We start from the raw sequence: 27,340 nt of genomic DNA, 5'->3' as shown, positions 1-27,340 counted from the left end.
ACGTGTCGTCGAAAGGATCTAAGATCCATCGGGCAAAATCAGTCAGCTTGTTAGACCTTTTGAAAGATTTTTCAAGTCCTCAAGGAATCATGCTGCAATGTGGGTAGTGAAACAAAGATCGTTTCTTGGATGCACGTCTCGCACGCTCGATGAGCCACGCAGAAATTACAAATGTAAATTCAGGTCTCTTGCATGCATTCGAAATCGAAAAGAAGAAATTCCATTTCTTCTTGTTATACTCCTCCTCCTGTTTCGAATGCTATATTTTAATGCAGCATTCATGTCCAAGATTTGGCAAAAAATTGTGACATCGTTTCTTTCCAGAACCGACTTGCGCCTTGGTAGTATTGATACCTATGACTTATCTACAAGCATAGCACAATCACGGGAGTTGACCAGCACTTTTCTTTTGTGAACCTTGCGTCGTGAGATGTTGTTGGCAATACGTATGGCTGCAAAATGTCGATGACACGATAATCAATGCATTCGTCATTGTTCTTCGTCAAGACAGGGTTTAGAAGATAAACATCCCCAACATTTCGGTCCACAATGAAGGTGTTGCTCTCCATTGTTATATAAATAATCGCATTTCTCACAATGATAACCCTGATCCGAGTAATGCGGTGATCCTGGTAATGGCATTGAAATGTTCTTCGTGATGATATACGTGAATAAATTTTCCGTCTGGGAAATCGTTGTCTCGAAATAACAGAGGTCCGCGCATTTCTTGTAAGTGCACATTTTGAGGGTGCACTTCCAGCGTGTGGCGTTGAGCCAAGGCGTCTTACAGGTTTTGTTTAATTTCAGTGATGCCACAGGCTGTCTCTTTGGATAGACCAACCTGCACCATAAGATCTGCTTCACTTCCTTGTTTGCCTTCGTCCGATCTTACAATGCTCTTCCATGCTCCTTTCCATTATGTCGTGTCGTTCTTGGTGGTATTCATTTGTCAAATGACGATGGTTTGAGCTAAACACATCTTGTCCTGAATGCTGTTAATTTGGACGAGGTTACTCATGGTGTTACGAAGGTCGTCCACCAATAGCACGTTTTTCGCATCCGTCTTCTTTCGAAGAAACGTGGGTAATGCAAAGCGTCGTTTTTCCATCGGCGATGTGAAATCGGACAATTGGATGCTGAACGTGTTCAATCTTGTCCATGACCTTGGAAGGTGTGAGTTCTGCTGGGCAGCTGAACTCAATCCAGACAGCCACCTTCACACTGTCATGATAAATAGAAAGTCTCAAGCGATCGTCTTCTTCGCACTGGCAATGTCGTTTCAGTGTAGTTAACAAGGAATCCTAAGATTCGGTGTTAAAGCCTTCTGCTTTCTCCAGCGATACTTTTGACATGAAATCTTGAAACTAAACCCTGTAAGTGTAGGCAGTCGTTCGAAATGTTCTGGAAGAGTGTTTTTCCGTCTCTCGAATGTGGTAATATTTTTCAGGCGCAATTGGTTGACTTTGGCTTGCCGTATAGTTTCTGGATCTGGGTGCAGACGTGGAAGGTGTGGATTCAAGCTCACTCATGCCGTTTTCATAATGGCGTGCACGGATTTGAGCCAGGACTTCAGCTACTGTTCGAGGCGATATGTCACTTCATGGCCTCGTACATTGTTCTCCTTTCTGATGAAAATTGTGCTATTGTTTCATCTTGATTGCAAAATGGCAAATGACTATATTTTACACGCCATTGTCCTTATCAAAAAGGTTGAGTGTCGTCCATAAATTATATTATATCATATTATATATATATATATATATATATATATATATATATATATATATATATATATATATATATATATATATATATATATATATATATTCATTGCATAGGATGGAAGAGCCAACGTAGATGAGCTTCTGATCAAAACTTTGTAAGGTGTTATACGAAGGTTTAAATCGGAGAAGGCGACGGAATACTCCCCTGCTTTCCAGATGAAAGCAAGATACTTGCTATATCGGTCAGATAAAAATGACATTGGGCGACAGAAACGCTCTAGCGTCAAGCAAGACAGGCGTTAAGAGAGAAAGGGGTCAAGATATCTCTTATCAATGTCAGAAGAAAGGACATTGATCTTTAGAATGCCCTAAGAAAAAGGAGAACATATATAAAAAAACAGCAGGAGGAGAGGTCGTTCGAAATTGAAGACAAACCCTGCGAAAAGGAGGAAGAACCTATACCAGTCCAAAACGAAAAGAAAAGAAGCCGAGAATAAGAAAGTAAAGAAGCGGAAAAAGCTGTCTTTTAAGAACTTAAAATGGGAAAAGGAGAGTGAAAAAGAAGGAAATTAACTTTGGTGATGTGTTGTGAAATTTCATTGTAACATCTACAAGAGAATAAACCAAAAATAAAACGTAATTGTCTCTTGGTTTTGACATTTTATAATAATAATAAGCAGCTACACACACACACACACATATACACACACATACACACACACGCAAACGCACATACACTCACGCGCGCGCGTCAATCATTTATTCAATCATTGGAAAAAAGGATTTACGTTTTACTTGATTTGGCAAACTAGTCACTCTTTCCTAGACAGGTGAGTGACCATGAAAAGGACCGTTAGATATTTCTTTAAAAAATTCAAGAAAGGGAGCAATGAGCTTTACTTGCCTACTCGTAGCTATTAACTGTTCTTTTTCTTCTCTCTATGGCACGTTCTCTTTTCTTCTCTTCCTCATCTTGTTTTATTCTTTCCGCTTCTACTCGCTGCTGTTGGTGAATGACAAAGGCTTGTTCTGCTTCTTTCTGCTCGATGGTTAATTCTTTTTGTCTGTCTGTTATATATACATACATATATATATATATATATATATATATATATATATATATATATATATATATATATATATATATGTGTGTGTGTGTGTGTGTGTGTGTGTGTGCGTGTGTTGTTTGCTTGTGTATGTTGACCCTTTTGACCCTATAAACCCTTTGACCTCATAAATCCCGATGAGGTCACCCTTGTTTTATTCCCTATTGTCTCCCAGGTGTCCCAAATAACATTGTCATGTTCAGTTTCCCTTGTCGCTATAAAAGGTCTCATACCCATGTTGTGCCCCTTTCTCGCTATAATTTTCGTCACTTGTCGCTATATTACAAACCACCTCTTTATATAGTGCTTACCCATTGTCGCTACCGTATCCCTACTAACTACTGCTATATTAGTATTTTTCCTAATATTTATTTGTCTTTGGATTTTCAATCGATTTTGCTTTTTGTACCAATATTATTCATGCAGGAAGGATATATACATAGCATACGTTCAGAAAGCAATCGAGGGTGTAGTCAGGGTAGATGTTATTTTCCACCTGATAAGAGTGAAACAGACAGAAAAACCCGTTGTTCGTTAAAGTCGTCCTGCGCGAGTAACATTGCCATAGGTTAATTCCCTGTCCAATGAAAATGTAGAGTTTTATTTTCGTCAGCTTCCTAGGTTCCTTATCAGCCAAGTGTGTTATTAAGGCAGTAGTTTATCTCCATTTATGAATTTTCCAATGTTGATGCTACAATACATTATGTATATTTAGTTTTAGATTATGATTATTATTACTATTATTATCATGTTGTATTAGTAGTAGTAGCAATAGTAGTAGTAGTAGTAATATTTGAAATAAATGGCTTGTCTTCAGGAGGCAAACATATTGCTTATTCAGACAATATTTTTCTTGTGCAACCTAGTTTTAGTATCTTTGTATTTGTTTACATCTTGAATACTAGTATCATGCACGACAACGAAAGTTTACAATCCAAATGATTACGTTAATTTGACTCTGCAAATATATCAGGGTATTTCTGTCCAATGTTATAATGTAGCTATCAGAAATATTGAATGGTTTGTATGTAATCGAATTACTTTTGGTACAACTAATTTGCATCTTCGTAAAGATTTGAGCCATATATGTTAAAGCAGCTGGCTGAGGACTGTAAGTGACTATTGGCGAAGAAAAAAACACTTTGTATATAATTGAAATCAAAGAATGTAGCAGGTTGTCAAAATAGTATTCTGCCAGTAATATGGTATTGCTTGAAAAAGAGATCGCTTTGGAAATTCGGTTCATTTTAACAGTCAGAGACTTTGCCTTTCCATCGGAATGCAGGTCCAAATACATGCGATAGTGTTAGAGGTATATTTTATATAATACAAACAAGTTAGATGATTGATGTATCATGGATAACATGCAGACATTGGATTAGAAATTTCCCGAAAACCTGTGATGAAACGAATTGCACCAATATGAAATAGAGCACACTAAGCAACAACTTGTTACTTTCTGAATGACACTGTCTTTGAACTTTAGCTTAACACATTATTATCAATATTATGCGAATCCACGTACCAAGAATATAAATACAGTCGACCCGGCTTGGACTGGTCGGATAATGATCCTGCAAACCTAGAAATCTGAGACATAAGCTTTGCCAACTGTATTATTGCGGTTCCATACAAATTTAAAGTTAAGCAGTACGACATGAAACTGTTAGCTTCAGTCCCGACATTTGCATAATAAATCATTATTTTATACATTCACGTCTCAAATAACCTTCTTTTATACCTCAATATTCACCTACTCCACCGATTTGTTGTGAATTTAAAACTTTTCTTATGGACATGAACCAGTATGCTTCCTCATCATAAAGACGCTTGTAATCTTTACAGGAGCATAAAACGATATAATATATTAAGAATGTGTTTAAAAAACGTAATGTTCCCTAAACAGATCTTCGATTCAAGTAGTAATGCTCGTATCGGTTACATCTATTAAATGATTACCAGAAAATTGTGTTATATTGCTATATATTTGAATCACCCTAAATCGTATTCATTAACTGACTGTAAGAAAGGATAATTGATGAATCTTATCTTTTTAAAATTGACCCCAGTCATGGTCGCATCAACTCATTTTAAAATAACTATGTATGTTTATATCAGATTATTAAGATACTTATATTGGATTATTGATATAATTTTGCACATAAAATAGATATGTTTTAAATGGGATGTTTGCAGTTTATGTCATCACCATTCTGAATCCTTAAGAGTCCAATTAGAAGACTAACTCACAGGAATCGGTAAGCAGAAACCCGCTATAACATGCATGACAATAACTCTTCGCCATGTTAGTTCCTGTTGGGACCAAGCCAGACTTTTACAGTGTATTGTGGAAATTATTTCGGCTTATGTCACTACTTAGTAGTATTGATATCTGATGGATTTTTAATATTGACGTTATCTTCGAAGAATGACAACAACACAAAATAAATATATATTTAAGGCCTGTGAAACATTTCTAAAAAACTAATCTACTCCAATATATCAATTTGATAACACTCTTAAAATATGACAAGTCTCACATAACAGGTTAGAGAAGGAAACAATTATGAACATGATCATAGGTACAGCAGAAAACTCTTCAAAATAATATTCACATTCTAGATACATATAATAGCTGTCATTGGTATTCTACATTGCCAGTCTCATTTTACTGGTATTACTGCAGCTTTTTTTTTCCACGAGAGATTATACATAATTTGTAGCAAACATTTAAGTATAGCTATCCAAATATTTCCTGATCACAGTCTATGGTACCCACATGCCCACACCCTCCTGAAACAAAACTAAAAATTTAAGCGGATTCAAGATGTATTTTCAAGAATGAATGAGCCCTGGTGCAAGCCAGACGATATCCGTAACTTATGAAATACCCCACTGGTAGCTAAAACATTACCCGTCCAGTCTAGAAAACATTATTGGTCATAAAAACCCGTATTGATGAATAAATTAAGCTTTTTTATAAGCAAACTTGTCTTGCAGCATTGGTAACGAATAACCACTTTAGCAGGCCTAGTCGACGTAAAAAATGGACAATGTCCCGAATATTGAAGGATACATTGTAGTATCGTTTCAGAGGCATGGTTATTGCAATTATTGAAGAGACAGTTATCCCTTTTGGGGTAATTTATTATCAAATATGCTAGAATTGGATTCAGGAAATAAATAAGCACTTTAAATGTTCATGTATATGACCGATTTCCTGGCAGTTATGGGTATAGGGTTTTTAATTGCAACGTTGAAGAATTGTGTACTGCCTTGAGACTACTTCAACATCTCGGATGAACTCAGTGAAGTAAATTCTTTATGTTTGTAGCCATCGTGTGTCCAGTGCTGGATTTAGATCAACATAGAGGAATATACACTTTCTATGGTGGCATTGATGGAATATATCCCTACAGGTCCCGCCTTAGTATTAAATGTCCAGAAGGTTACCTGCTCAACGGTGCAAGCTCTATTAACTGTACAGGCACTGGTTCCTGGAGCGGAACAATAGGAACATGCGAAGGTAGGTAGGTAGGTAGGTACATAGATAATTAGATAGATAGATAGACAGATAGATAGTCAACTAAGATAAATAAAATAGATAGATAGATAAGAAAGATAGATAAGATAAGAGCTATAGATAGATAAGATATATTGATAGATGAGATAGATAGATAAGATAGATAGACAATATAGATAAGATAGATAGAATAGATAGATAAGATAGGTAGATTAAATATATAGATAGATTAGATAAGATAGATTAGATAGATAGATAAGATAGATTAGATAGATAGATAAGATAGATTAGATAGATAAGATAGATTAGGTAAGATATATAAGATAGATTAGATAGATAGATATATTAGATAAGATATATTAGATATATTAGATAAGATGGATAAGATAGATTAGATAAGATAGATTATATAGATATATGATATAGATTATATAGATAAGATAGATTATATAGATAGATAGATAGATTAGATAAGATAGATAGATTAGATAATATATATATTAGATAGATTAGATAAGATAGATAAGATAGATTAGATAAGATAGATTATATAGATAGATAAGATAGATTAGATAGATAAGATATATTAGATAGATAGATAAGATAGATTATATAGATAGATAAGATAGATAAGATAGATATATACGATATATATAAGATAGATTAGATAGATAGGATAGATTATATAAGATAGATTAGATAGATAGATAACATAGATAGATACGATAGATTAGATAGATAGATAGATAAGATAGATAAGATAGATTAGATAAGATAGATAAGATAGATTAGATAAGATAGATCGGATAGATTAGATAAGATATATTAGATAGATACGATATATTAGATATATAAGATAGATTAAACAAGATAGATTAGCTAGATTAGATAAGATAGATGGATAAGATAGATTAGATAGATAGATAAGATAGATTAGATAGATAGATATGACAGATTAAATAAGATAGATTAGATACATTTTATAGATTAGATAAGATAGACAAGATAGATTAGATAGATAAGATAGATATATAGATAGATAAGATACGATAGATAGATAGATAGGATATATAGATAGATAGATCTAATTTTTGTCCCCATTATATCTTGGCATTGCTTAATACCACTCACATGTGCAATTAAAACCAAGCAAGAGGTCAGTTCGAAGCCTACAACGGCTTTGTGCATTCGAAACTCCATAGCAATCAAATTAAATGGCTTCAATTTACAGCATTGCTTGTGTGAAGTATCGCTCAAAATTGAACTGACAAATAACCACTTGCTTTAGTATCTTACTAGACTTAGTGATGTTATGTGCTGTTAATCAATTTGGTAGAAATCCTTAATTCTGAATCATCATAGGGTTAACATGAGAATATGTCAAAAGCCTAAACCTATATGTTGAAACAGATTTAGTGTAGGAAATTTGGTGAAAATTTAACTCGCTCCAAGATAGCTATATTTAATTGATTCGTGCTTTATCGGCTATTCCGCTTTTGCAGACAATGCGTCCATACAGTGCTGGAACTTAATCTCAGCTATATACTATGTTGCTTCCCATCATCATTATGTTAAAGCTATTCTCACACGCGTTAGACCAATAGCAACTGTATGTGTGTAACCTTACAATCAGCACTCACCAACAATTAACGGTTTACTACGAAATTTATTTGTGAAATTTGAATTTTGTTTGAGACCGATCTTGCTTTTTCGCCGACGTTTCGTTGAATATGACATGTGAACAAAATGTATTGGTTGTATATTGTCCATATGTTTGCGGTGAAATGACCCGTATCTTATAATATAGCCAACTTCCAATAAAAGTATACTTCTACTTTCTTCAGTTTACTTAATTATGGCATGATGTCTCTCTAGGAATATAAGGGTTGCTAGCAACATGATATGATGCAGATTATAAATGGTCTATGGTTCCACCTCCCCACAAAGCAATGTACCGTACCAGTGATATCAGGTCTTGCGATGCGTATTCAGGGTTGCTGTATTTGCGGATTCCTGCCTTGGGATACGTACGCATCATTTCTATAATCGTGGATTTTTTCATTGCCAAATATTTTGATTTGTACTCGGGCTTCTGTACTCGCATGTTCACTAATCGCGTTTTTCTGTCGATTGAACCAAATTTTCAATGAAAGACTTTAACGTAATTACTAATAACTTGTAAAATTTCTCTTATGAGACGCGACAACCCCCCCCCCCCCCACGAAGAAACAGAGCCAATAAAATGGTCAAAAAATCAAAAAGTGGGTAATGTCATTAGTTTGAATTTTAATTATGTGACCATGCTTCCTTATAATTAAATACTGGAAAACATGATTGCATGTAGATACGTCAACACTAACATGCATTATGTGTTTTGGTGTTGGATCGAACGCATATAAACGTGTTAACAAGAAAAGGAAAACATATTTGAGCTGATTTGCTTTTCATCAACAGTTAGCAATAGCCTACGTATTCAAATTAATTGAATTAGATTAGCGCGATTTTGTCTTGATCGAATGTCAGGTTGGAGATGACATACAGGTGATAAAGCAGTAGCAGTTTTGAAGATCTTATTTGTAAATTGCGTCATATGTATTTTTGATTCCACGCGTCAAATAAGTGAGATGAGTAATCGGTTCATGTTGATCAAATTCTTCAGTAACACGATGCAAAATGCCAGGTGTGCAGCCCGACAAGAGTTTCCTTTCATACTGGCCGGGTATTGAAGGTAACGGAACTTACAATGGTACTATTTCAATGCGTTGTGAAGAAGGATACAACTTAATTGGAAATGGAATGGTCCGATGCAGTTACTTTGGTCTATGGAATGGATCTCTTGGAAACTGTTCTGGTAAGTAAAATTAGTGTCATATGCAAGCAAAATCCAAATAATATATATACCTTAGTACCACTTCCACCAATCAACATAGAGTTTCTGCTAATGTTTACCTTCTTCGAATGTTACCCTTCAAAACCCTTTCGTGTACAAATACTTTACCCAGTCATAATACCTTAGGAGAACTACTACTACCTCGCAAATCCAGCACTCCCAGATACCATTTTTAGCTAAAGACCGCTAAATTTTTTCTGCCGACCTATCTGGCAGTCGGGAAGATTGATTTCTCCTTACCTATAAGACTTGGCGGTAAAGTGTAAGAACGTGTAAGTTACTAGTTCCGCTCGTGCAAAAAGCAAGCTCTCCTTACGAGGTGTAAAAGCTAGTATCTATGTGGAAGATATACCATTACAAGGCGACACTTGAGTCATGTTGACCTGTATACACTTTCTATCATATGTAACGAGCACTTAGTCGATCGCACCCTTTTAATGAATTAGCTTTGCTTGTACAGTGTATTCTAAAGACAGGTGCAGGGCTACAATTTTATACGTTTTGCTCAGTTTTGTCTTACATATTAGAACTATGAGCAACGCGCAAACAGCACACAGCTGAGGACGAAGACGTCACCAGTCTGGAAGCTGACGTTTTCTCAGTGTGAAACTTTATCGGGACAAGTGAGATAAAATAGGTTTATCCTTCAGCCACGAAGCGCCGGACATTGGCAAGATTTGTAAGAACTCTGGCACCCATTTCACCACCACAGGAATCAGCATTTTGAAATGCCCGTTCACCTTGCCTCCTCGGGGTACGACTTGATTCTTCTTTCGGAACAGCGAGGGACAGAGCTAACAAGGTAAAATGTTCCCTCTCATTCAGCAGACATATGGACAGAACGTATGGATCAAATATACCATAACCCGTTCCAACTGATGATCCTACCAATATCATCCACACACAGATGGCCTATTTTCATTGCGACTGTGCTAGGTCATATACTAGGGATCACGAAGGGCCAAACATCATTAGTACGGGCTTTATCAATAACAGAATGGCATGCAATACGTCGAACCCGACTTTTGCAGACATGTAGAGGGACCAGTCTAACACTCATACCACCTCGAGACACTCGTTCGTCACGATGACACGAAAAGTTCACAAGCTCTCTACACTCTGCCACGAGAAGAGACTCATTACTCAGCGACTGTCTTAAATTTACGGTTTTTAATTATGCGCGTTCTATGAGTTTAGTCAGTGACAGACCTTACCTCTCTTCGCCAGCTAACTCGCAAGCATTACAGTGGGGCCATAGCCACACTTCACAACCAAGATGATGTTGCTTGTTCGCCAGTTCTGTCATTCCATTGTACAATATCCGATGGCACGGAAAGATTCAGCCTCCGTTGAGGACGTTTTCCACTCACAAAGAGTTGTCCTCCTTCAAACTCTCCTTCAACAACCTAGACCAGAGCTCCAACATCTGTTGGTCTTACGATGGAACCGATGAGTCCGTCGGTTCTATTTTTCCATTCGGTAACCTCAGCAGTTGACAGAGATGATGCCTCTTTGGGGATTACACAGCCACTCTCCATGCGTACGGACCTGATAGCGTTTGAAAGACACTTGGTAGTTACTAAGCATTATGGTATCTGTGACTTCGTTGTTGGTTTTTCCTCTATATGACTATCTTCCAACTTAACATAGGCTACCTTCTCCCACACAGAATACCTCCGGACACGCGTCGGTCTCAAGATTGACCCGAGTACTGAACAGGGCCGCTCAACACGCGTTTGCCAAATGCCTTAACCGCAGCTGCAGATACAAATGTTGGAACGCAGCTCGGTGCCATCTGCCTGAACTTTCTTAAGGAACCACTATAGAGCAGAGCCTTTCTCCTCTAACCTTCTGTGTAACGTCCATATTGATGATGTCCCCAAACAAGCTATCAAGGAGACATATTCTCTCCCACTCCCACAACCATAGCGTCGATATAGGGATAGTACAGGAAATTAACAAAAAGACCCAAGGGCCACTCATAGGACACGAACCTGTGTAAACCGTTCTATCGAAACTCCCCCCAGTGACAGTCAATTTTCGCATACCAAAGCGGATATAAAACCGAGATGGTCCTATCGTTCGTTACAGAATTTTCATTGTCCCAAAGGCAAACTACACTCTACGTCTGGTCAGCGGCCTAAACGCCTTCAATGCATTCATCAACGGCCTTTGGTTTCTACTGGAAACACTACAGCGCATTTTGAACTTCATAAATGAGGGAGACTTGGCCATCATTGTGGACTTATACGGCGCATACCCTTATGTCTCTATTCACAAGGCTCCTAGGACGTTCCTGCGATTATCCTACTATATCGTATACAAGTTCAGGGCACTCCCATTAGGGCTCAACATCGGCTCCTGGTTGTTCACGAGTCTGACGAATCGAGTAATGGCCCATTTATATGGAGGTAGAATCAAATTAACTTCACGACATCCTGCAGCACATCAATGAGTTATATCCCACAAAACATGATAACATTTCTTACCAATATCGACTTCTCATCAACAAGGAAAAATACGACCTAGTACAATCTCAACAATTTGATCACCTAGGTATGGAGTTAAACACACGGAAAAATATTTCATCGGGCATTGAAATACGACCCATGGTAGCATCTTACTTTCGAGGAAATTCTACCCGCACGGCAATTCCTTCGCCTACTAGGCAGCGGATCTCATGATCCTATGTCGCTTTCTTACGCACCCATTGCAAATGTTTCCACTACACGAATAGGGTCTTAAAGTTTGCCCACTGGGCCATCTTCTCACTATATGCACCCGATTGAGGCTCCATCTGTTGGAATGGTAACAATCTAACTTGGTTCACGGCGGTTATACATCTACAAGTCCAACTGCTAGAGATTACAGTCTATGCAAGAACGGAAGTTTGGGGAGCCAACCCACTATCCTTTTATTGGGAACATGCTCTCCCCAGGAACGACATCTTTCTATCAATAATTCTGGAGATAATGGCCATTGTAAAAGCCTTATACCTTTGGCAGGAATATTTGCATGGCAAGGAGGTCTCATTCTGTTCGACAACACTACAGTGGCGACTTGTCTCAAACGACAAAAAGGAATCCAATCCAACAGTGGTTATATTTATCCAACTACAAAGGAGGATCCAAGTCCCCAGCCATTTGCGTCATGGTCTGAGAATTTTCTTAAGTGGTATTGTCGTCAAGTAGTCCACATACATGCCCGACATAACCCGTGGCGCCTAAACGTATTGGCCGACTCTGCCACCGAACAATAAGCTATTAGAGAAGGACCTACCATTTATGGACCTGCTTGTGACTAGGTGGAATGAGACCATCCTAACCTTTGTATTTCTCGTGCCGGACCCCAAAAAGCTTGCACAGTCGACACCATATCGTTGGATTGGACCAACCTCAACGCTTACGCATAAACTCCAAAACGAGCGATACAGAACACAAGGGAATCAGCCTGTCTCCTCAGCCTCATCGCAACACTTTCATGGGAGAAGTCGTGGATCAACGACCGCATCAATCTTGCTTCGGAAACTCCGCGGAAATTCGGGTGTTCCTTCACCTAATCTAACAACCATGACAGCAGTTGTTTCATCCATATCCGCAGCTCCTGAACCTGCACGTCTGGATCATATCAAACAGGCCCTCAGACTTAAACAATTGTCGCAACCAGTTGAGGAGATAATTGCACATGCGCGACCGTTCTCCACTCTGAAAGCATATGAAGAAACTGCACATTTTCACCCAGTGGTGCGCAAACGAACATACCTGCCTCTAGCGGCATCTATACCTCAGATAGCTAATTTCCTCTTCTGGCTCTTCGAAGAGAGAAAGTTAGCACCGAGTACGATCGAAGGTTACCGTTTCATTATCGTTATCACCTTTATTCATCATGGGAGAAAGGATATGGGCCGATCCCAGGACTTATCTAACCTACTCGCGATCTTTGTTTATACACGGCCAAATGTTACCCTATACGCGAAGCGGAACCGAGCTTTGGTATTAACCTGGCTAAACAAGACACATTTTGAATACTTTTCAAGGACATTTCTGCCGCTCCTTTTCCTACAAGACCTGCTTCTACATGTAGTTATCGACAGCAGGCATGTTTTGCAAATACCGGCTCTATTTGCAGACCCGAATTACATGAACTTTCCGTCACAATGGGTCAGTCTTACTCATAACGATATCCCCTTTCATCACTAGGAACCGTCTCCCTTCCACGGTTAACCAAACGTTTGTCAAGAACCCTCTGTCTCATCTGGATACATCAACTGAAGCCACCTGCAAGACCCAATCCGCACTTTCATGCTGTACCTTAATAGAACGTTCTGTTCTATTGATACGAGGGAGATCACATCTCTTTTTACATCTCATAAAATAACAGAGGGGATATATCAAAACAGACTATCTAGTCCTGGAGCAAGTGGGTTTTCCCTCAGCATGTAGTGAAATAACCACAGCTCAAATGAACTTACTACGCATTTCAGCTGAAGAGGTTCGAGCAGTTGCCTTCAACCTAGTATCAAAGCAGACGCGGGTTCCCGACCGCCAGTTGGAGCCCATTCAAGCTGGGTCACCTAGAAGCTGTCTCATATACCTTAGGGGACCAGATATAATATCTGCGGGATAAGGGTGTGTATCTCCCTCCACCGCCTGCATATTCCGCTATGTTAACCTATGTGAAGAAAAAAACACTTTTTCTTTGTAAAATACGTTTCTTTGAAAATACTTACAGAATCTTAATACACCTACACCCTCCCAGCTTCCCCGAAGTTACACCTACTGAAATCTTCCCGTCCGCTCCAGTAGTAACTAACACGTTCTACAAGTCTTATACCAAATTAGTACCTGGGAGGGCTGGATTTGCGAGGTAGTAGTAGTTCATTTAAGGTATTTTGATTGGGTAAGTATTCTCGAAGAAACATATTTTACTTTAATATTTGTATTGTCTGTTTTCTTTCTCATGTTTATATATCTGAAATGGGGTAACTTCTAAATATCACAGAACATATCACCTCCATAATATAAGATATTTTCATTAACTGATCTGTAAGGGAATGTTTCTTCCTTAATAGTATTTGTTTCCTTTATACAATCGCCAATACTTTAATATCTAGTCATATTGACGTATTTTAGAACCACAGAAAAAAACATTGCTGACTACATTGGATAATTTGCATGGCAAATATATTTAGGTACACATATACTGAATGTCATCCAGCTTCTGCCAGTGCTTCAATAGACTGATTATGTGGTTTCCTTGCATAAATGGAAACATAAATCCAGCTTTCAATTGCATTCTTTGTAACATACATGCAAGCAGTTTTAATATTTTCTGAATATAACTCCAACAGTTATAGACTGTGGGTGGCCTACCAATATCACGCACAACAGCACCCTAGTCATTGTGCCAGGGATTACGCATGCCACCAGTTACAACGCCACTATCCAACGTTTGTGTAGTGAAAAGACTGAACGCAGTTCAACAGAGCCAGATGTTATACAGTGCACAAGCGAAGGAGTGTGGAAAGGAAATCTTGGACATTGTAAAGGTAAAGAGAAAATACATTAAAAAGTGAAAAACATTAGATCAAATAAAAAAAATGAAATACATGATATTATATGATATAATTAAACAAATGTTAAAATGAATTTGAAAGTAAAATAATATTTACTCGTATGTTTTGATGCTTTTTCATATGCTTCAAATAACCTATAATGGTTGTTTGCGTTCATTCTTTTACTTAGTGAACTGATATCTACAACACACAAACATATCTATCTATCTATCCATCTATCTATCTATCTATCTATCTGTCTATCTGTCTTTCTGTCTGTCTGTCTGTCTGTGCGTTGGTTCGTCTCGTAGTTTGCACAATAAAGGAACTTTGGCTAGTATATGTCATATTATATATATATATATATATATATATATATATATATATATATATATATATATATATATATATATATATATATATATATATATATATATATATATATATATATATATATATATATCGTAATATATCTTTGGAATTCATGATTGGATAAAACTCTGGAAAATATACCGAACATGTTTATTTCACCGCCAACCTAGATCTCTCAACTAAAGCGAAAGAGAAATTCATGTAAACAGAAAAAGAAAAAAGAACGATTAAAGTATCATGCCTTCCATGATATTGGTTGAGCAGGAAAACCGAAAATGAACTGATATATTCAAAAAATCCACTATATAGACTACACTTGTAAATGATATCAGGATGAAGAGCCTATGTACTATCATGAAATCGTTTATTGTCGATTGCCAAGATGAATCTTTCCCGTCTTTTTTTTATACTTTTGAAACCATTATTTATCCTTGGATAAATATCTCAAGAGCATAAAACATGTCCTCTTAATATTTTAAAAACTCATCAGTTACACACACACACACACACACACACACACACACATTCATCCATCCATCCATCCATACATACATACATACGATAACGTGCATACATTTGTCATGTAGTAAGACATACACATATTGCTACCATTTGTATAAGTTTTCCGTTTCCTTGTCTTTACTATCTTAAAGGTAATTTTAATCATGTTACAATATAGACATTCGTTGTATCAGTATTATCATCAAGCAAATGTTCAAAAAAGGTCACATCTGTATATATATGCTTCATATAAAGCTATTTCCGCGAAAGGTAATTACAATCTTTTGGGTGTTTAGGGAAAATGCGCCAGGTTTTCTCAAATCAGCAAAATTTATTTCCTTGGAAATGTGCATTAATTTTACATTACACAAACAAGCACACACAAGTGCACTTATCACTCTCATCTATATATACATACATACATATATGTATATATATATATATATATATATATATATATATATATATATATATATATATATATATATATATATATATATATATATTCTTGCGCATGCACATTACAGTAATAGTAGTAGTAGCAGAAGGAGCAACTGTATCTTCTTACACAAGTCGTGTATATTGATTGCCTTCACGTGTCAAATATTCTAACATATTTAGGTCAGTCATGTATGATGCTTTGATATTGCACATTTGCGAATGTCTACTGCATTTATAATCGTTGATGTTTAGATGAACACCATATTAATACAGAAGCTGATGTTGGAGCTGAAAGAAACATTATTATTCCAATAGCAGTTTTGACACCATTGTGTTTGGTTCTCATGGTCACGGTCATTGTGATTAGCCATCGACTCCGCAAGTACTATCGTAAGTAACGTACTAACAAGATTTAGTCGCGGCTATTGTTCTGTTGTAATAAATATTGATGAACAACTTTATTACATCGTGCGATCTGTTATTGCACCTTAAATTCCATAACATGGAGGACATGTGCAAAATTCAGAATTTATATATTAATTGTAAATTGTACTTTCCTCAGTGATATGCAGATATTTTGGCATGTACATTTTTCAATTGCAATCGCAGAATTTCATCTCAAGACATTTATTTTTTATTTTTTAGGATGGTTTGCATATATTTCCAAGTCTGCTATTCGACTTCTTTCAATTTCTTTGAAATGTCTATTTTCTTCAAACACAGAGAATCACAATATAAATGGCAGAAGCGTGTTATCCTTTGCATCATCACATTATTCATGAACATTAAAATGGTTTGAGTATACGTTAATACATGTCCTGTTTAAATGAATTTTAATTCACTTCAAATCACTATCTAATACTATAGCATGGGTAACAGGACGGAAGAGACTCTGGATGTTAAAATAATACACATATTTCCTTGATTTGAATCACACTGAATAGCTCATAAGGTAGGATAATAAGTGCCATCGAAAAACTATTAAATACTACAATACACATTTTTCTAGTATCGATGTGGAGTGGAATAATGTAAACCACATACAGACACCCACTCAAACCCACATATATATATATATATATATATATATATATATATATATATATAGAGAGAGAGAGAGAGAGAGAGAGAGAGAGAGAGAGAGAGAGAAAGAGAGAGACAGAGACAGACAGACAGAGAGTGATTTCATCAATGGAAAGATCTCAAGAGATGAGATAAAAATGTAACTAAAGCACTACTTTACATATAGAAGAAAACGTACACACAAGTCGTTGAAAATATATAATAAAAAGTTATATTTAATTAGAGCTAACCAGCTCCACACAATTCAATAATTTTTGTATTTTAGAATTAAATCCAAATAAATTGCCAGTAGTGCTGAAATGCTTAAGAATAAAATATTGCACACTAATACCAAAGTTATTTTCAAAGTATTTTATTAACTTTTTATTCTCAATCTTGAATAATATTTCCTGTGATTTCAAAGGTATTTTATTTCTAAATAAACATTTTTGCAGCATGAACCAAATCTAATAATATAAAGTAACGCAAATTCTTAATAAATTTTAACAACTCCAGACACACTATATTTGAAAACTCATAATGTACAATAATAGTAAGAATAATAATAATAATAATAATAATAATAATAATAATAATAATAATATTGATAATAATAATAGCATATTATAAGTTCTTTAGAGGTAGAATAAATAATTTCTTCATATGTTATTTTTCAATCCATTTACACCTTAGAAAACTCTCTAAATAAAACTAATTACATTCCTCTTACCTGGAAACAGGAAGTCATGGATCTGTCTGCGGCAAAGGAATTCTTGACTAAGCCGTGAGAGAAGGGATATATATAATGGTCCCTATTCTGGGAGACGTTAGCTTTACCATAATAGGGATAACCGTACAACACTCAGCCTCATTTATATGTTTGGAACGTACACGGCTGTCAGGATTCAAAAACCACGAATCCCATATTTTGTTCCAGTGAGCCTTTGCTTAGTTAAAAACTGCTTCAGAAGCAACTTAGATTCTAGTTTAATTTTAGTGATGTCTGAAAAATTGCCGGCATGAGAAAACCTGTACTTAAGGTTTGTTGAACAAAATACAGTGAATGAGAGTCTCTGCAAGTTAGAACTGTTGTTGTACAATAATTCTGACGTAATACTTACTTCCACTGAAGACTTGATTTTACAAGATACAGCTGTTGTTTTAAAATGTTACTGACATAAAGCTTCTACTTAAAATTTGTTTTACAGGATCCAACTGTAACTGTTCAACTATGTTAAAGGCACTACAGTAGAATCACATTGTACAAAACTTCTAAGAAGCATTCCCTTTATTAGAATCACATAATACAAAAATTCTAACAACGATCATCTTTGTTAAAATTATATGAATTTAAATTACAATTTCAAAAATTGCACCCTCTAAAAAATTCCAAACAACCACAACACTTACATCGTAACACACACACACACACACACACATATATATATGGAGTTTTAATTACGAGTATCATATAAATAATCTCTATTGCAAATGTATAACAATGATTATTAATTTATGGAGATATACGAGTTCTTATGCAGCGCATTTACTTTGCTAAATTCTCAAAAAAGTCATTTTCAGATGAAGTAAATCATTGAGTAAAAAAAAAAAAAGTTTCTTGGAATCTTTTGAGGCTAAGTTTAAGTTTCGGTTTCCTTTTCCAAAAGGCTTTTCAGGCTTAAACGCTGTATACTGTCCATAATTGCCCAATGCTTCTAATATCAAAACTCATCTCCATTATAAGTCTGTGTTTTTGTTTATAGAGGGTTACATTGTACGTCCTATAAAGAAAATTTAGATTCAAATAATGGATGCATTAAAATTAATAAAATTTGCTTAATTTGAGTTAATTACATTTTGTATAAATATTATCGCTCGCTATATAATTTTCTTTTTCAGATAGTGTGAAACAACACAGGTGGGAGACTTATTGAAAACAAATATCATTCTACTTTATTTCAAAATTAATACCAGCCAAAACATCAGCAGGTAGCACTAAATTCGTACATCGCACTGCAAGAACTGAGCAAAAATCATTTTAAAATATATTTGTGAATATATTCTTCTACATTACTCAGTATTCCCTTCCCAAAAGTTAATAATAATAATAATAATAATAATAATAATAATACGAAGATGAAGAAGAAGAAAAAAAATGATATAAAAAATAATTTCATAATATAGTGATAAGACATTATGTTCTCATCCTATGATATATATATATATATATATATATATATATATATATATATATATATATATATATATATATATATATATATATATACATACATATATATATACATACATATATATATATAAACACATCAAATGTAATTTTTCATATGTTCCTGCACTTCATTTCGGATACAGTCAGGCACGATTCAGTTTGTCCATTTTTATGTTCACGTGATATGCAACCTCGTCAAATTACAGTTGATAAATACTGCAAAGAAATAACGTCGATTTCCAAATACTAGCTGAATCGGTTTCTTGATTTGATTCTACAATAATTGAAGAAAAGTGTCGAAGTGCATATATGAGTAAACTACTTAATATATGGCAACCTTCTATCATTCTTACTTTTCTTTATGTATAACCCTACCCTCTAAGTTGACTAAACTTGATCGTGATTTTAAGACTGTTTTTGACATATTAGAAATATCAATGATTGTATGCCACGGCTTAAGGTTTCACGTTGACAGGCGTAGCAAAGAATGATATCATTACAATAATCACGTGGCGACCTAATTTGGACACATGCCAGATCCATAAACTCCTATACCTGCACTGTGTCTTGGCATTATGATAAGAATTGCATTTTTCAACCTAGAACAATTCGGAAACATGTTCCTGTGCACAAGCGAGTCCCAAGTAAGATGAATGATAGGGACATCGTGTCTGCTATCATTATACGGAATATACAAGCTAATTTTCCTCCCATCAAGGTTCCAGTAACATGCATCTTTCAACCTGATGATAAACTATTTTTACACTTTGATCAAAATAGTGATGCATCATCGCCACAGCCAAATTCGAGGCTACTAATTACCAAAGCAAATGCATTTATTCACAGACTACGCTCAAAACTCATCCAAGGTTTGTTGTAGCTAATATAGTTAAAACGCGCAAAGAAATAAACAACTCCAACACGTACAATGTGACCGGTTTCGCTTTAATGCTTCATCAGCCTGAACTGAAACTGAATTCAATATCACTGCTTACGTCATTCTATGATTATGAAGAATGATAAAGAATGTTACACAAAACTTTCCTATAATCCCTCTGAAGAAATTAAAGAAAAAATAAGCCAATGTATTAATCAAATCTCTGTACACAGTTGTTCTATATATGATGAACTAGATATCTTCCCAAATAAAATACGTACACCTCAGTTTTATATTTTACCAAAAATACATAAAACGGTTGATAAGTCACTACCTTATGGATATCCAGGTAGACCAATTATGTATACATATAACTCAATTACAAATAATATATCGCAATATATTGATCATATTTTACAACCACTGATGAAATCACTACCTTCATATGTCAAAGATACTTTTGATTTTCATTACCAAATTGAAATCTTTACCGAAACTAACTGAAAATACATCCTTGTTACACTTGATGTGGTTTCACTCTACACGAATATACCACACAATGATGGTATCGAAGCGTGTAAATATTATCTTGAAGAAAACGAATATACATATAAACTATCACAATAACATATTTGTGATTTGATAAAACTTGTGCTCGAAAATTCAGTTTGGTAATACACACTGTCTCCAAAAAGTGGGAACAGCAATGGGTAGTCCTATGGCACCTGATTATGCATCTTTATTTATGGGACAATTAGAAAATGATTTTCTAAATAAATGCCTCTTAAAACCGGATGTATGGTTAAGGTTTTTAGACGATATCTTTATGACTTGGAGTTATTCATTAGAAGACCTTCATTATTTTATAGACAGTTTAAAAAAATTACATCCAACAATAAAATTTACATTCAATGTCTCTAACACTAAAGTTTTATTTTTGGACGTAGATGTCGTGAAAAATGAAAATAATGACATTACTACCATGGTTCATGTTAAAAACACGAATATTCATCAATATGTTGAATATTTTTGATGCCATCCTAAATCATGTAAAAATGGGATACCATATAGTCAAGCAGAAAGATACAGAAGAATTACTTCGGATGATACTGTTTTTAAATCATCTTTGACAGAATTAGGTCAGCATTTTTTAAATAGAAATTACCCTATTGACGTAATTAATACTGCTTTCCAAAAAGTATATTCTCTTACACAGCCTGAATCTTTACAATATAAAATCAAAAGTAGAAATGAAGATATCATTCCTTTTGTTATTTAATATAATCCAAGTTTGCCTAATATGGGTAAGAATATCAATAAATATTGGGATTTATTAAATTTATAATGTAAAGCAAGTGTTAAATCGCTACACGAAATCAAACCCACACTTGCCTATAAAAGGACTAAAAATCTTAAAGATCTCCTAACTAATTCCAAATTAGAAAAACCATCAAATAAAATAGGATCATCAACTAAATGTAATAGACCTAGATGTTCACACTGTTCATTTATTAATGAAAATACTTATTTCAATAGTAGTAATACGAAAGAAACTTTTAATATGCGTTGTGATACTAATTGTGCAATATCAAATGTTTTTTATTTGATAACATGCAAAAAATGTGGCATCCAATATGTTGGACAAACCAGTCAACAAATATCTAAACGTATGAACCAACATAGATCAGATATAACAAATTTTATCGATCAATCATTTTCATCTCATGTTGCCGCACATTTTAACATTTCCCATACATTGCAAGATTTCTCCTTCCAACCTATTGTTAAAGCTGACTCTGAAATGGAACGTCTGCAAAAGGAAACCTATTGGATTCACCGTCTTAATACGGTATATCCAAAAGTTCTAAATTCAAAAACACTATATGACATTCATTAATTCTGTTTTTCTTTTTCTTCTTTTATTTTCTTTTTCGTATTTTTTCTGAATTACGTCCCCTGTTTACAATAAGATGAGAATATATTTATATTATTCTACTTTGCAGAAAAACTTAATTGGTAAAAGTAAATTTAATACCATAAAATTAAGTTTACTAATTATTTGAAAATGAAATGGCATTTATAAATTAATTTTCAATATAAGATGATTAATTATTTATAAAATACTAGATAGTAAGCGTTGTGCACACCATATTTTTTATTATATGAATAGAGTTCTGATAAACTATTTAAACTATTAAGATCTGTCAAAATTATGTTTTTATTTTTTTATTAATTTATTTATATATTTATTTTCTATAACTTTAATAAGTGTGCATTATACATAATACAAATATTGATAAAATTGTTTATCTCTATTTAATAATAAATTTTATATATAGAGAGAGACAGACGAACAGCTTATGCGTAATTGTAAATATCTCAACCAGCTCTGTCAGGTGATGATGCAATTATATCCAATATATTACAATTTTAAACTTTTACTTAAGAAGGAGAAACTGTTCAGCCGACATAACGCTTGCAGATGTCGTTCATCACACTACACATGTACCTGGAATGGTTGAGGAAACATCAGAATGCCATGGCGTAGATGGTAAATAGAGAACCATTTCTAAATCCTTCTATTGAGAAAAGACGTATAAGAAAGCTAAATGTAATATAAAAGAACGTACATAGATTTGGACATAGTGTAAACTAATTAATAAAAGGTTCAAGTTTATTGTATTGTGCACGAGAGAGAGGGAGAGAGGGAGAATTTCCATCTCGAAACGTGCGTGTATGTGTTGGATTTTTAACGTAGCTTGAAATAAATTTCAGTCATATGGGTACGATGTTTTTACACATGTAGCATCATGTCCCACCGAGTCATATTATCCTGACAATAGGCCGACCAGTCCTAAGACTAAATCTCATAATGCTGAGCGCCCAGCGAGTGAGCTGTTAGTGCCATTTTTATAAGACTTTTGTATGACACTGCCGGCATTCGAACCAGTGACCTCTCGCATCCGAGGCGGACGCACTTTCCACTAGACCAACGGGGCGGTCCCATCTCGAAATGAAGTAAATTACATTCTACATAAATAATTATCCCATCGTTTCAAATGAACAATCAGTTTGTGATATATAATACAAAAGCAATGTCAGGAAGCATGCATTCTAAGTAATGTGGATTACATACAACACCTCCCCCCCCCAAAAAAAAACACAAAAACAAACTGTCATAGATCACCCAATAAGTATTGTCAAAAGCCAACTTGTATATAGGCTGAAAATGTAACGAAGACAATCGCAATTGATTCAAGGAAAGAAAAATAAATACTTACCTTTAGTGTATTGATATTATATCATTTCCCTAGGCAGCATCAGTATGTATCACTAATGTTTGTCATCTTTATAGCCCCATATTGAAACATGTGATATTAACACATTTTGCATTCCGTAGAATAGGTATTCAAAGTAAAAACACTTTTACTGCTAATATTGGACTATATATGAATACGCTATATATATATATATATATATATATATATATATATATATATATATATATATATATATATATATATATATATATATGTGTGTGTGTGTGTGTGTATTTAATTTGTTTTACACATTAAGCTCAAATATGTGATTGGCTTTCAACAGGTAATATGTCATAAAATAGCCACTTTCTGTTCAAGAAGTAGAATTTGTCAATTTAATACTTTGCCCAATTGTTATTTATTAGAGTGTGAGTTCTCCGTCCTCTTAAAATTGCTTTATATCAGTGCACGAATCTCTTTCAGATCCTGTTACAGGGAGGCAGAATGAAGAGTCAGGTTATGTTCATATGTAAGACCCATTCTTATGTCAAATGTATGGACATAAAAAGCTATAACTAATTCTAAAAAGGACTTCCTGAAAGTATACAGGTCCTTACTTGTATTACTCTTTCAAATTTCCGGTGTGCTTAGATATTAACAGTATGCGTTTTCCAAAATTATGTGGCTTTTTGCTGTTATGTATATCGTTTAAAGTACTGAGAACATTCTCGATGTCACCAGTCAACAGCATGAAAAGCTCTAGGCATGTGACATGATACTGTAACATAAACGACAATGTAGTTATGTTAATTGTCTTTTAACATTAATCCGCGGCTGAAAACTTCATGTTTTCTTTTCAAATAATTTCAGAAATAACACGGGGTCGTATGAGGACCTTAAAGGGCACAACAACATACGAATAGAATATGAGCAACTAACATTTGTGAGAGGTAATTGTCTAATAGTTATGGTTTCGTGATTATGCGGAAATACTTTAAAAATAAAATCAGTTCATATGAAAACATTAACATGAAAGATCGACAGGATTTTGAGTGACAAAGAAATACTTATACTACTTATTCTACAATTAAATACCATCAATTTTAGAATGTGCTCAAAAGAGTACAGTCATATGAATCCTTTAACGGGCTTAGTAAACGGACTAACTTTAAAATATACGCTTTTTATTTCTTCCAATGCTGTATGTATGTATATGTGTATATATATATATATATATATATATATATATATATATATATATATATATATATATATTGCGCTAAAGGAGGCAGCATATATTAGTCAGTGCTCAGCCTAATTGTTATTGTAACATCACTGGCTGCACATTGGCCATGTTCTTGTCTTTCAGAAAGATGTCATAGCTTCTGCGCATACATTAACATTTACAGTCGTCGTAAGTCAAAAATAAATATTTGTCATGGTGTTTTTAAAATTTTATAACTAACATACTGTACAAATTGTTATTAGACCTATTCACTGACGACATGCTATTGATCTTACTATCGGAGTGAAAAGTTATTAATAATAGATAAACTGTTTTTTGAAATTAATAAGACTGTGTAATGCATTAAACAGTCCTTCAACACATAAATAAACGGTTTATGAACGATATTCCTGCTATAGTATACTATTTTTCAGGGTCAACGTAAGTACAAACATATCAAGAAGTGTTTTGACATAATGATGGGCTACTTGCGTTGTTCAGAACGTACGGCAAAATGTCCAGTGTGACTAGAAGAACCTTAAAATTGAATTATGATGAGATGCTCTGCCTCTTGTACGCTACATAATGAAGTATGTACTTTGTCAGAAAAGTGCAGTGTGTATCTATGTTAAATGGATTAATATGTATCACAATTTACTTTACGTTTGTAATAAAACTATACAGCACAATATGACTGCAATTTGTTAAAGCTTTATCTCTTTTTGTGTTTTCGGGATAGGTCGCACATGGAGTACTGATCCACTTTAAGCTCGTTGATCCGTTTGCTATTGGTTAGTTTAAAGAACACACTCTATTGTAATGTGGATAGTACCCCATTTCAAAATATGCTATTTCGAAAATGATGTCAATTTCACGTTGAATGCTAGTTAACTAGCTCTACTTTGATGACTAGCCATCGAGAATGCCCACGTCTTCTGCGTCGAATCCCGCATAATTAGCAAAGACTCGGAATATATATGATGTGCTTTCCAGCTATAATTATTTATGCAGTCTATATTATACAGACAAACTCTTTAGATCTCAAACATTCCATGCCTTTCAGCCTTCGTGACTACGCAAAACTGAAAATTCTTTTCATGATAAAGTGCTTTTAGAAACCAATAACCTATGATTTAGCATCTGTGATGACCAATTGGTGATGTCCTATTTGGTCGACAACCAATAATTTACTTATGCTAATTGTCTAATGTTGGATGACCATCGAGTGGAGTTTAATAACTGTACTGAGACTGCATCGTATATATATATATATATATATATATATATATATATATATATATATATATATATATATATATATATATATATATAACACTCACTTAGATTAATTTTAAGCATGCACAAGGCCCTGATAACACAGTTGTGAAGCAGCTCTGGTTATTCATTTATGTATTATAAGAAACGGCTGGATACATATCAACCATTTAACCCAACCCAGGATCGATGCAAATCCGTACGAAGCAATAAAGAAATAACGTTGAGGCCTTACCAAGTATGCGACCAAATAAGTTCCAGATCATGTTTTTAAACCGAAAAAAAATTATTCCCGTTTCCTGTATGCGTGTGATCATTCACCTAAGTTCATTTCACCTACAGACACGTCGAAAAGTCGTGACTGACATTGTTAACGGGAATAAGTCATGATTAGATAATGACCAGGATTAGGAAAAATAAAAACAGACTATGTGAGAAACGAATATTCGCCGTTCTTTCCCTGCATATTAGCAAAAACAAAGTTCAAGATATCCAAACTAAATGGAACTTAATTTTCATCAGCGGGAGGGAACTATATAGGCGAATAATTTAAACCTTACTCAACAGGTACTGAAGAATAGTACACATTCATAAGATAAGTTGCTGACTAATAAGTAACTCTAAGAACTATTGCTCACTTCCGATAAGTCAAACTTGCTTTTCGTAAAGGAGCTCAAACTCATTAAGTTATAATATTTACCTCATTCAGTTAAAGAAATCACAAAAACAGAACCAAAACAAAATAGACTACATTCACGCATTCAGCTCTGGCAACGCGTTTGCACTCGAATCAAATGTTAAGTATTAAGTACAGAAACATGGTGTTTCAGTGAGACGTCCAAAAATTCTAACAGCCCGCGAAGTGCAATTAATAAGCACATTTGTATAGTACATTGCATTCGTGAGCTCACCAGCGTTGTTATTGAATGACCCATCTTCGTTTCCGGTATAATCTGAGACGCGCCGACTGAGATAGTTTTTCATCATGAGATAGCTGACTTCATCATTGGCTAACATCAATAAAACGAAAGTTGATCTGCACACTATGTTATCTCAGAAGCTTGCTGGTGTCCGTTGATAACTAAACGGGTGAGCTCATTAGTCACTATTTGCTAAATTGCCGATTGGAGTTGCCTATGATTTTGTTTACATAAAAATTATGAGACTTGATTATTTAATAAGACTACACAAAAACGAGATATGTCTCTTTGCATGAACATAAGAGTTATTTCCATTTGCTAGATTTTAGTTTTAGAACAGTATGCTTAGATTGACAAACCTGGGAGTTGATAAACGGCAT

General features: G+C 34.7%; 1 protein-coding gene across 1 annotated transcript in view; it reads left to right on the top strand.

Moving 5' to 3' along the window:
* The window catches only part of LOC149807852 (uncharacterized), a 37,374-nt gene extending 11,932 nt beyond the window's left edge, over positions 1–25,442 (top strand). Inside the window, exons 2-10 of the mRNA XM_089947097.1 lie at positions 6,165–6,356; positions 9,013–9,204; positions 14,594–14,791; positions 16,364–16,501; positions 19,073–19,091; positions 22,728–22,831; positions 24,024–24,069; positions 24,411–24,490; positions 25,200–25,442. Coding sequence (XP_089803223.1) covers positions 9,027–9,204; positions 14,594–14,791; positions 16,364–16,501; positions 19,073–19,091; positions 22,728–22,831; positions 24,024–24,069; positions 24,411–24,490; positions 25,200–25,210 — 774 coding nt within the window. The 5' untranslated portion in view covers positions 6,165–6,356; positions 9,013–9,026 and the 3' untranslated portion in view covers positions 25,211–25,442. The remainder of the gene's footprint in view (positions 1–6,164; positions 6,357–9,012; positions 9,205–14,593; positions 14,792–16,363; positions 16,502–19,072; positions 19,092–22,727; positions 22,832–24,023; positions 24,070–24,410; positions 24,491–25,199) is intronic.
* Positions 25,443–27,340: the final 1,898 nt, after the last annotated feature.

The sequence above is a fragment of the Sinohyriopsis cumingii genome, chromosome 1 (genome assembly GCF_028554795.1).
Source record: "Sinohyriopsis cumingii isolate HCF-2022 chromosome 1, ASM2855479v2, whole genome shotgun sequence".
NCBI classification, from domain to species: domain Eukaryota; kingdom Metazoa; phylum Mollusca; class Bivalvia; order Unionida; family Unionidae; genus Sinohyriopsis; species Sinohyriopsis cumingii.
This window is presented reverse-complemented; position numbering and strand designations above follow the sequence as displayed.